The sequence below is a fragment of the Numida meleagris genome, chromosome 1 (assembly GCF_002078875.1).
Source record: "Numida meleagris isolate 19003 breed g44 Domestic line chromosome 1, NumMel1.0, whole genome shotgun sequence".
In the NCBI taxonomy this organism is placed as follows: Eukaryota; Metazoa; Chordata; class Aves; order Galliformes; family Numididae; genus Numida; species Numida meleagris.
This window is the reverse complement of record NC_034409.1, coordinates 10,357,805-10,370,025: the sequence shown is the minus strand read 5'-3', so window position 1 is coordinate 10,370,025 and position 12,221 is coordinate 10,357,805. Positions and strand designations below refer to the sequence as shown.

General features: G+C 40.9%; 1 protein-coding gene across 4 annotated transcripts in view; it reads right to left on the bottom strand.

Moving 5' to 3' along the window:
- The window catches only part of HGF (hepatocyte growth factor), a 63,245-nt gene extending 57,137 nt beyond the window's left edge, over nucleotides 1–6,108 (bottom strand). For 2 of the 4 annotated variants that reach the window (XR_002434376.1, XM_021384690.1), the window contains exon 1: nucleotides 5,318–6,108. Coding sequence is in view for 3 of the 4 variants with exons in the window: in XM_021384690.1 (XP_021240365.1) it covers nucleotides 5,318–5,393 (76 nt within the window). In the remaining variant the exon portion in view is untranslated. The remainder of the gene's footprint in view (nucleotides 1–5,317) is intronic. The other 2 variants (XM_021384689.1, XM_021384688.1) reach the window with 2 other exon arrangements.

Sequence of the window (12,221 nt, the reverse complement as noted above, 5' to 3'; positions counted from 1 at the left end):
GGAAGGAAGGAAGGAAGGAAGGAAGGAAGGAAGGAAGGAAGGAAGGAAGGAAGGAAGGAAGGAAGGAAGGAAAGAAAGACATAATGAAAAACTGAAACAATTCTGAAATGTGCCCAAGAAAATAACCTTTTACATTAAGTAGATTTAGATGCCAGATTAAGTTTAATGTCATTATTTATGTAAAACAATAATTTGGCATGGAAAAGTTTATCAACCATACCCATAAGAACTGCAGTCAGCTATACAGATGGAATGTCACCAAAATAAAAACAGCTGTCCAAAGAGTCATCTCTTGCTTGTCACAAATAAATAGTTTCCCAGAAAGGTATCTGGAGCATCATGTGATTTTTCTTAACTTCTGAAATTTATTTTCTTGGCAAAAGAGCCATCTCAGAAAAAAAAAAATCTGCAATTTTTAGAAAGTAGTTTGCAATATATAATACAGAGATAATTTTTTCCTTATTTTTATATTGGCTTTCAGTCTAGTCATTGAGCAGATTCAAGAAATGCAAAGAATATATTTCTTTTTGGCTTTATGTTGCATATTACCACTCAGTCACACACCCACACACACATACACACCCATGCACACATATCCCTCATTAGCAGCTGCAAAGATTGTCATTTTCTATGGAACCCAACTTCAAGTTTTTGCTAAGCCCATCCTTTGTAACTCTCTCCTATAGTCAGCATGAAAACTCAAGAAACAAAGGATAACGCTAACAACTGATAGCATGTTCTGTAATTGGATGGTAGAAGCAAAAGGACAGCTCTTTCTCTTCCAGGAAAAGGTTATCTGCACAGCAGGATGCTGAGACCCATTGGCAGAAACAAACGGTCTGCAGTTTGTACTATGACTTGGTGTATCTAACCTCTGGCTAAATCACAGAGAACTTTTTCCCTTCTAAGATTTTTCTTCCTATTCATCTGCACAATAATTAAATCCCTTCTATTTTGCATTGCATACCACAATCTTTACAAATATGTGATGCTTTTTTCCAAGCCACCCTGTGCATTGTGTGCCCCATTTGCAATGGGGTCTCAGCCACAACTTGAGTGTCTGGGTTCAGAGGGGGGAGTAAAAAGAAAAGCACAAGCAGACAAGACAGTGATTTAGGCAAAACAAAGAAGGACCTGTATGAGGAGTGACAAGACCCTTGCTACATGTTGTATACATAAAAAATGTGCTGCTGGCCAAGGCAAGGAGTCATAGGAAGAGTTGGAGCTGATGGGAGATGAATGGAGCAGCCAGTCCTGCACTGTGCCAGCAGCACTGAGGACTGCCAGGCATGGCCAGGCACATCAGGCAGCACATGGGTGGAGGCCCACAGTTCATTTAGCTCCATCTCCCGTAGCTAGATTTTGCCAGAACATCTGACTAATCTGGAGCATGTTCCTAGCTCTGCTTCACTGCAACACTGCTTTACGTGTGGGTACTAATCATATACAGGAATAGTTCTACTATCCTCTACTGGGACTGCCAAAAAAACCCATGGAAAAGAGATGAGGGAAAGTTAAGGATATCCTCACCCCTTCACAATGCTTTGTAGCTGCCCTAATTTCTTACTGCAGTGTACAAACTTTGCGCACATCTGGAAGATGCCAATTCTGCTATTCCTGCTTTCCAAGCAAGTGTGGAAATCAATTCCTTCTCACCTCCAACCTGCCTTGTAGCCTCTACCCTTCTACCCCCCACCTCAAGACTGATGGGAGAAAGTGAAAATCCAGTACTCATTCACTACATGCAATTGCAAAAAGTTCAGGGCAACTCTGTCCTCCCCACATAAAGCTTTTACCCATCAAGAGGCCCAGTTATCCTGCCTTCAAATCTCCTTAGAAAAGTTTGAAATGCTTAAGTGGCAAACTAATGTTCAGTGTAAAGATCCAAAAGGGAGATATTATGCTCTCTAAGGGAGTCTGTGAATTTCCCTTCCAACCCTGGCCTCAGTTGAAGTATTACAATAATGACAGATGAACTCCTCCAATAAGAGGCTTTCCTTTCCTTGACTTCAATGCACAATTTTCCAGAGTTTTATGCAACGCTTTAATCTCATGTCTTTCAACTCTAAGTTCTCCTGCTAGGTTGCTTATGAAAATGGCATTAATAGAAACAGAAAATCTGTTAAGCAGGGTAAGAGCGTATTACATGCGAGAGCAAAACAAGCAGCCCCTGGCACTGAGCACCAAAAGGATTCCATTAAACAGAAGGAATACAGTCTTCCAACTGGCAGAGTAGCATTTTGCTTTGTTGACAGCATATAGAATAATGACTATCTACAGCTGGGGTGGGGAAGTATAAATCACATTAAACTTTAAAATATTTGCAGCTATGCAGACCACAGGAATACACAACTTTCATACATCGATTACTGGTATGGGATTTTTTTAAGCAACAGTTATTTATAGGAACTAAGTGCAGCTCTGACATCTTCATTAGAAACTTCTTCAAATGGTCCAAACTACAGAAAGTGTTAAGAAGTAATGGTAAAGAAACACTCAGATGCCAGTCTTTTGCAGAAAAATATCTTTAATTTAGATTAATCTTTATTCATTCATTCATTCTTTTGCAAGATACCAATCTAGTTTCTTTACATATCCAGCCTCGGTTTCACTAGATTAACACTAATAAAGAAATACTAAGAAAACTGAATATTAATAATGTCTGAGTAAGGAAGAAAACTCTGATAAAGTTATTAGCTTCAGATTAATTTCTTTCTGCAAGTGATAGAACTTACAGGAAACTAACTTACTGATAATGACTAGGAAAGTAATCTATAGGAATCTTGTACATTTATCACTTCCACCAATCAGCTTCTTCTCTTCCACATATTATAAAGAAACTCAAAACTGATGGGATGGACAGGTTGCTAGCATGAAGGTTTCTTCACGCTCCTTTTTTTTCCCAATAAAATAACTGCACGTATATTATTAAGAAAACTCAGTTACACAGGACATTGTCTTCACACAGAACTTAGGACGATGGAGCCCAAACCTAAAAGATCCAGTCACAGAATAAATAAGACTCATTATTAGGTAAATTTAAACTCAACTTTGACAGAACATTAATAGAAAAACCTATGGGTATGCATTAGCAAAATACGTCTTATATATATTTTTTCATTGTTTTCATCACTTAGCTTTTTTCATATATAAAAATAATAAATATATAGATATATGTTAAGCTTTCTTGAAAACCTCTCAGTAAAAATAATTCAAAACCCTTTAGAAAAGAGACCATGCGTGTTTAGAAAGTAATCAATTTATTTTCAGAAACTAACACAGCTTCCTCTTCCTTACATTGTAAAATCCTGAAACATTTGTTGAGGATCACCAATTTTTACAAACCAAGGTAACTACAATGGCAATGTGTGGTAAGAGTCATCTTTCTTGTCCATAAAATAAACAATAGGATTGATTAATATTAAGGTAGGTGGGGGAGGAAAGTTAAGAAAGGGAGTGTTGCCAAGAAAATGTCACTATGAAAGTTGGCCAGAAAACAGGTTCTACTCTAAGAAAAATTCTGAAGCTTAGGAAATCTTATTTCCCTCCACATCAGGATGAACCATACACTAAACTGAAGAGTCCATTGGTTAGAGTACAACCATAATCATCAGTCTACTGATACTCATAGTATCAATTTCTCAATCTTCCATCAGAGTATTAGATTGAACTTGGGAAAATAGAGACCTGACTACAGTCAGGCAGAACAAGGACTTTCTCTCTTTCAAGGAAAGTGTCCTAATCATCAAGGGATTAAGCACAACCTAGCTTCTTATGAACTTGGCTATACACCAATTTCTGTCTGGTTGGCCAAATGAAGTTACAGGAGACTGTTCTGCTTTATTTCAAACTCATCAGTTGATGAGTTTCTATCCTGGGTGAGAACTGCTCACGATCAGGTATTCCAAGCTATTGTGAACATTTCTTGATGCAAATTTCTCTTTCATTCGATATGAGGGAGCTAGGCCAAAGAAATTTTCTGTCTAAAAGGAAAAGTTCTGATAGCTCAGCATTTTCCAGTAAAAAAAAAAAAAAACACCACAATATTTCCTCAGAAAATTCCTAACTAGCTCTAGTCATCAAATTTTCTGAAAGGTCACATGTCCATAGAACGGAAATTGCAATGTATGTGGAAAACGAGTTCAGAAAAATGTAGTAGTATAGTGGCTGTATCTCTGTTTCACCTGCTACTAGTGCCCATGAAAACATAATCAGCATTGAGCAGACTGAACACAGAAGCTCTCGTGAGATGTTCAGCACTCTACAGAACTGCACTCTTAATAGAGGGGGAAAATGACTGTCCACTGCACATGATGCTACCAATTTTTTTGGACTTGCACACTCAGATCACAAACTATTCCACTTTAAAATATTATTTCAAAATATTTATTATTTTTTACAAGAAAATGTAATCATATATTGGAAGCCATTGATATCTCTTGCAATATCCATTGCTTGGTGCCCTCAAGCCTTGCCCCTGAACCCAGACACTGCATGTGCCTGCTCTCACTCTGCCTACTCCTGCCAGATCCTTTCCCTGAACTGTGGCTGTCTTTTGTTTCTGTCTGTGCAAAGGTCTGACCCTAACAATGTTGGTGGAAGGAAGGAAGGAAAGGTTTGTAGAAACCTTTGCAAACTTTTTTCCTCAAACATCTCCCCAGAGGGCCAATAGAAACACAGAGTTAGCTCTCCAGATAACCAGTCCAAGGGGGACACTTCAGGAAAGAAATTCAGCTAAAGAGCTTCCAGCACTTGATTACTTATTGTTTGTTCCTTCCCCCCTCACTTCCCCCCCCCCGCTCCCGGATTTCATCGGGAACGTCTAATGAAATTACAAGTACTTCAGTCTGGAAATAGCACGTTTGTGCTGCTGAACTCCAGCAAGGGCATTCCCCTTCAGCAGCATACTATCTTGTGCTTTGGGTATTCCTTGTCAATTTATTTAAATTAACATTTATCCTAGCACTCGGAAATTATGGGCAGATGTTTCCTCATACCCTGACCATAGGCAGCGATGAAACGTCCTCCTCCCGCTCTCCGATCTCCCTGTCCTGGGAGACTCCCGAGTGCCCCTCACCGGGAGGGGAGGTGATGGAAGCACTCCTACACCACCCAGCTTGTCCCCGCCGAGCACAGGTTGTCCCGAGCCGACCCGGGATGGGCACCGGCACCCAGAACCTCACCCCGAGCCGCGCCCCGTGCTGGTGCAGCGCAGGTAGAGCTGAGGGGCGCCGGGTAGAGGGAGAGAGGGGAAGGACGCAGCTGTGAGCTGGGGAGGGGTGGGGGGTGTCGCTAGAGAAGTGATAGAAGAACTAACCTGCCGCAGGGATGGTGATGGGAGGCAGCAGCAGCTGATGGAGCAGCAAGGCTGGCAGGAGTTGGGTTGCCCACATGGTGCTGGCGGCCCCCCCAGCGGCTGGCGGGGAGGAGATGGCTCCTCGGAAGGACCCTGTGCACAGCCGGTCACTAAAGGAGTCAGAGTGAGCCGAGCTGCTTTTTATTGCGATGATCTAAGTTTGTTGTGTGATTAACTGGAAAGATCTGGGTCCCAACTCCCTCTTACGGTAAGAAACTGTTCAACAACATATCCTCTCTGCCTCCTCTCCCCCTCCCCTCCCCGGGAGCTGCCTCCCCTCCCGCCCCGCAGACAGCCCAAGGAGAGGGCTCCCACCGCCGAGTGCCTGCCTCCTTCCTCCCTCCTCCCCCCGCCGCCTCCCTCCCGCAGTCCCTGCCGGGGCTCAGGGCCAGTACCGGGTCGGGCCGGGCTGGACCAGGTTCCCCACCCCTGTCCCAGGGCCCGTGGCTGCTGCTGTTGAGTCCCTCAGATCTTCACCCTGCTCCATCCTGGCCCCCAACCCCTTTGCTCTCTCACCTGTGGCCAGAATAAACCTGTCCCTTCCTCTAGACATCTCCCCTAATGACCTCCCCCTTTCTCCACCTGCCCCTTGCCCCTATTCATAGGCAGCATAGAATCATAAAATCACAGGATGGCTTAGGTTGAGAGGGATCTTAAAGATCATCCAGTTCCAAACCTCCTGCCACAGACAGAATTGCCACCCCACCGATCAGGCTGACCAGGGCCCCATCCAACCTGGCTTTGAACACCTCCAGGATGGGACATCCACAGCTCTCTGGGCCATGTGTTCCAGTGCCTCAGCACTCTCTGAGTAAAAAATTTCTTCCACATATCTAAATCTCCCTTCTTTCAGTTTAAAATCATTCCCCATTGTCCTATCACTATCTGCCCATGTAAAAAAGTTTGTCTCCCTCTTGATTCTGGGCTGCATTAAAAGAGGAATGGTCAGCAGGGAGAGGGAGGTGGTGGTCCCCCTCTACTCAGCTCTTGTGAGGCCCCATCTGGAGTACTGCGTCCAGGCCTGGGGGCCCCAGCACAAGAAGGACGTGGAGCTCTTGGAAAGAGTTCAGAGAAGGGCCACCAAGATGATCAGAGGGCTGGAGCACCTCTCCTATGAGGAAAGGTTGAGGGAACTGGGCTTGTTTAGTTTGGAGAAGAGAAGGCTCAAGGGAGACCTCATTGTGGCCTTCCAGTACTTGAAGGGAGCGTATAAACAGGAGGGGGATCGATTGTTTGTGAGGGTAGATAGCGATAGGATAAGGGGGAATGGTTTTAAGCTGAGACAGGGGAGATTCAGGTTAGATATTAGGAGGAAGTTTTTCACACAGAGGGGAGTGACGCACTGGAACAGGTTGCCCAGGGAGGTTGTGGATGCCCCATCCCTGGAGGTGTCCAAGGCCAGGCTGGACATGGCTCTGGGCAGCCTGGTCTAGTGGTTGGCGACCCTGCACTTAGCGGGGGGGGTGAGACTCGATGATCCTTGAGGTCCTTTTCAACCCAGGCCATTCTATGATTCTATGATTCTATGATTCTATGATTCTATGATTCTATNCCAGGCCATTCTATGATTCTATGATTCTATGATTCTATGATTCTATGATTCTATGATTCTATGATTCTATGATTCTATGATTCTATGATTCTATGATTATTAGCTCCATTTAAGTACAGGAAAGCCGCACTGAGGTATCCCCTGAGCCTTCTCTATACTGAACAAGTCCAGCTCCCTCAACCTTTATTCATAGGAGAAGTGTTCCAGTTCCAGCCCTCTGATCATCTACGTGGTCCTCCTCTGGACCCACTCCAATAGCTCCACATCCTTCCATTGCTCGGGGCCCCAGGGCTAGACACAGTACTCCAAGTAGGGCCTCACAAGGGCAGATCAGAGGGAGACAGTCACCTCCCTCTCCCTGCTGGCCACCCCTCTTTTGATGCAGCCCATGATACAGTTGGCCTTCTAGGCCACAAGCGCACACTGCTGGCTTGCATCAAGCTTTTCATCCACCAATTTCATCAATGCCTGTTCCAGCAGGACTTCTCCTGCCCCAGGGCCAGGGACAAAGCAAGACCATTTACACGTTAGGAAACTCACCTTTCCTCCCGTGACTCCCCTTGGCTATTGGCCTGCCCTTTCTGTCACCCTTTTGGCCATCTGACAAGTGCCACTTCCCAAAAATTGTGGCAACTCAGGGGAATCTAAAGGTCAAGTATCAGCTGTCTGGTGTCATTCTGTGAAGGCAAACCTCAGTCCATAGCAAGGCTCGTCCTTCCTTCCATCACAGACAAAATGACTGTAATTCTTCTATTGCACTTCATTTTAACTTCATGGAAGCAATGGCACTGGTGTTTGTTTAAAGTCATGAGGCTGGCCTTCCGACATGTGGGCGTACAAAAATAAACACTTCAGGAAAAGTTTTGCCTTAATTTAAACCATTTCTTTATCCCATGCACCAACCTACTGTCTATAGCACAAGCATGTAACGACACAGGCAGCAGGAAAACATTTCTCTCAGTTTTCCACAAATAAATCTGAGTGTTGCATGTGGACCCATGCCATATGGGTCATAAATGGATCTCCTTCTCCAGGCCGGTTTCCCTTGCCCAGATTTAGTGCTGATAAGGAGCTTTTCTTAACAGTGGGGATGTTTTTGAAGTAAAAAATGTTAATTGTTATCTTGTATTCAGTTTTTTCTTTATTCCCCAAAAATACATATATGAGTATATATATGTGTTTATATGTGCTTTTATATATATATATCTATATACACACTCCTTTCACCCTATTTATGCCCAGTGGCAAAACAAAAATTTCCCATTTGAGAATTGCTGTCTTGGTAAGAGAAGGAAAAGGGACAGTAAGGAGTTGAGAGAGTCTGTGAAGAAAATATTTTAAACATTTGGTGTTACAGGAAAAACATATCTATGTGAAAAAAAAAAAAACCTTTCTGAAACGTGAAGAATGAAAATTATTAAGTTTTTTTTTTTTTTCTAGAGGCTGTTCTTGTCTTTCTCCTAAGAATAATACTTTATTTGCTGGAGTTCCTTAGAGGTGCACTACCTGAGAAGAGAGAAGTTGTATTCCCAGTGCCATTGACCTTGTGTGGAATCCTTGTCCACTTCAAATAACAGAATATGGATATCTCAGTTTCTGTTTTCTTTCTTGTGCTTTAAGATGGACGTAAATATAACAATAAGCAAAAAAAAAAAAAAAAAAAAAATCATAGCACCATGCTGAGCCCAAAATATCCATATTCTGTTAACCAGATGTATTTGACTTGTCCATGCATGTGATAAGTGACCTTTTTTGTATAAAGCACAGAATCACGCCCCATTAAAGTCAAGTAGGTTTTTTGCCACTGACTTCCCTAAGGGGGACTGTTTTGCCTGCAGTCAAATTTCTCCTGAACTCGAGGAGGGTTTCTGATGTGTCTCATGAAGGCTAAGATGCTCCCTAGATGATAAAATATTTATATGTGTGGATTCCTATTACTAATACACAATCCTGTGTATTATTCATGATATTTTTGCCGTTCTGCCTGAGAGTTTAAGTCGTGGGCATAGACGTTTTTGTCTGCATGTATTATTCCAGGCAGGTGCAACGCCTTAGTCCTGATTCTCTATTTGTCCAGTTCTGGGGACCTGCTGGAGGACACCTATGCCTTTTACATAATCCTTACATATTTTCCTCTAGAGAAAACTAGTGCATTCAGAGTGGAAGGCCAGAAAATGAAGAGAGATTAGAAAGGAAAAGATCCTATAGGTGCTACGTTCAGATGCTACATTCAGAAGCAGTCAAGGCAAAGGTTTGCATCTGGATCTGGGAATTGAAAATGCTCTTTGGTCCTGCATCATATACGGCAAAATGTAGAATAATCCTTTTTCTGTGTCTTCTTGCCCCATGTATTTTACAACTGAAGCATAATATTTTAGTTCAGTTCAATGAAATTTTACCTTGAAATGAAATTCAGTATGAAGAAAGCCTTCAAATATCACATTTCATTCTTAGCCTTTCTAAAAATAATTCCATGTCAGGACTTAGCTAGCATATAGAGAAAATAAAGAGCTAAACAGTTTAACCAAAGTTGTAGGTTTTATGTGAGAATATTCTGTTATGTGTCATGGTTATATCTAACCATATATCTAACTGTATCTAAAAAGAAAAGAGTTACTGTATACTTTACCAAAGATATATTGGCTCTGGATTGCCTACATGAATAAAAAGTTTGAAAAAGTTTTATTTTGGTTGGAAAAGTAAGCAGACATGACCAAATACATAGAAATTGCTATTTTTATATTTTGTTTTCTGACCATAACCGCAGTTGGATCTGTTTTTCAGATGTAACTTGCTACTCAGAAATGCTAGATATTCACAGTTTTGGCAGGAATCTTCACACACAAACAGTAGTACCAAGTCTAAATTAGTTCTAAAGGAAAGCTTTTCTAAATGAACTGATATCTATCATGTGAATCGCCTATTGTGTTCAAAATAAACCTTTTCACTTTGTAACAATTTCTATGCTAAGGTTCCATTGGATAATAAGACCAACAAAATAAGCGAGTCTGCATAGTAATTATTGAACACTGAGTTGATTGATGAAAAGGTTTCAAGCTACTTGAGAAGCAAAAAATATATATATATACGTATTTTATAAGCAGGAGCTTTTTTTTATTGTCTTAAAAATAAATAATAAACTGAGCTTGAGACCATGAAAGGAAAAGACAAAAGTATGGACTGCTCAGAAAGGCAGAGTTTAAGCAGAGTTTAACCCTGCTAAGGCACCTGAGGCAGAGACCAGCTGGTCACATGGCACCTTCCAGCTCAAGCCTCCAGATATCTTCATGCAGGTTAAAAGAAAAAAAAAAAAGGAAAACAAAAGAAAAAAAAAAAGAAAGAAAAAGGTAAATGGGGAGAGGGATGAAAATTGAAAGGAAAAGGGAAAAGAAGAGGATAACAAGATCCCAGCACAGGGATTAGTATGTGTAGTTGAATGTCAAAGCTCAGCTGCCCCCTGAGTCCAACATTTCAGGTTCAGCCAAAAGAATTTTGCATGTAATCATACTAAATGCTGCAGATCTGAACTGCTGGTCCCAGAAGGCAAATTCACCCCACCAGTCAAGTGCGTACACCCCCATGCAGTGAAGTGGGAGAGTTTGGCATCTCAGATGAGGCTTGTTGCTGATGATTACCCACCAGGGAGACTCCAGGATGATGACAAGATCTACACCTCCCTCTGCGATGTAGGCACTAATCTACATGGCATTCACTGATAAAATCCCATGTGGATTTAGTAGTCTAAACTATCCAGCTTTAAAAAGCTTCTTTTTCCTTCAGCTTGTGTCATAGTTTATGAACAAAAATTAGTCAGAGACTATTACCTGGCATTATAGGCACAAAGTTTGACTTGAACCTTTACGGATGCACTTTACTCAAAAGCAGGCTTTTGTAAACAGTCTTCACACCTCAGCTGAACACTTTCATGGTGTAAACCATGAAAAATCATGCAATATATATGTAAAAATGTATAGGTTATCACATTATACACAGATATATGCACCTGGGGTATGAAATGTGTAGCTTTGAAGTTGCTGAGGTTAAAAAGGAACATCAGCAACAAAGTGACCTGGTCATGCTTCTTTCTGTATGTTTCTTTCACATATGTTCATAATATTCCAACATACATAATTCGTAACTGCTCACATTCAGACTCTACGGCACTCAGATCCAAATCCTAAACCCTAGCTAATCCAGGTAATCCAGTGTCCGTTCCTGCACTCATTTAGTAACATAAATATTTTATGGCTTTCCTGTGTAAATCACACTGTAACTGTTCTTTACATATATGTTATATGTTGATTAAGGATAGATAAGATGTCTAACAAAACAGCTTCTAAGTTCCAGTGTAAAAGATATGTAAGCCATTTATGGCACGGTGCCCAACAGCAGCTGATGCCAAACTAATCCTCCTAGATTAGTTTGGAAATAACTATTTTCAATATTTTGGAAAAAAAAAACCAAAATCCTATGTATATGTATTTTATGTATACCAAGTTGATTTTAGTAGGAACTATCTGATCAAATTTTATCAGATAAAAATTGGATATTTAAACACCTAAATGAGTTATTTACATGGACCTAAGGACTTCAAGCTATTTGCATGCAAAGATGAGTCTTTTCAGAAAAATTCCCTGTAATATCCAAGTGAAGATTCTTGGAATGTGCTGTATTGTGGTTAAGTATTCCTAAGATCTGACTTTTCTACTCTAGCATTCAAGAAAAACCTTCACTCTACTCATAAGAAATATTCCTTGTATGTACTCAGAGTTTAAGTATATGGATTAGGAATGTTACACTTTTTGTTTAATTTTGTGTTGTTTCTTTTTTTTGTTGTTGTTCATTTCCAAATTGATCAGTTTCTGCAGTGCCAATAATTCTATAAAATGTAAATGCCATTGGCAGTTCTAATGTACTTTGCCTATATTAATCAAGGCCTAATGTAATGTGTTCCTCAAAACCTTTACAATAGATTTTTTTTTGTTTGTTATTCAAGGATGGAAGAAAAAATTTAACCTCTTTTTGACCTTTATTTCAGCTAAAATCAAGTTGTGGTACTGGCTGCTGGAAAAACAAACAGAAGCTGAATACATTCATTATGAGGCAACAACCCCCAAAGCCCTTAATTTACATACCATAGTTACTGAGTTACTTCTCAGAGGATAGTTACTCTCCCTATTATTTAACTCTCCAAATATGTTTCTGTGGGTGTTCTCCATAAATGTTCCATTTTTAGCAAATAAAGAAGTGTTTTTTCATGCTTATCAGAAGATACATTCCCTATGACAGATTAATCCCAAAATCAAACATTTG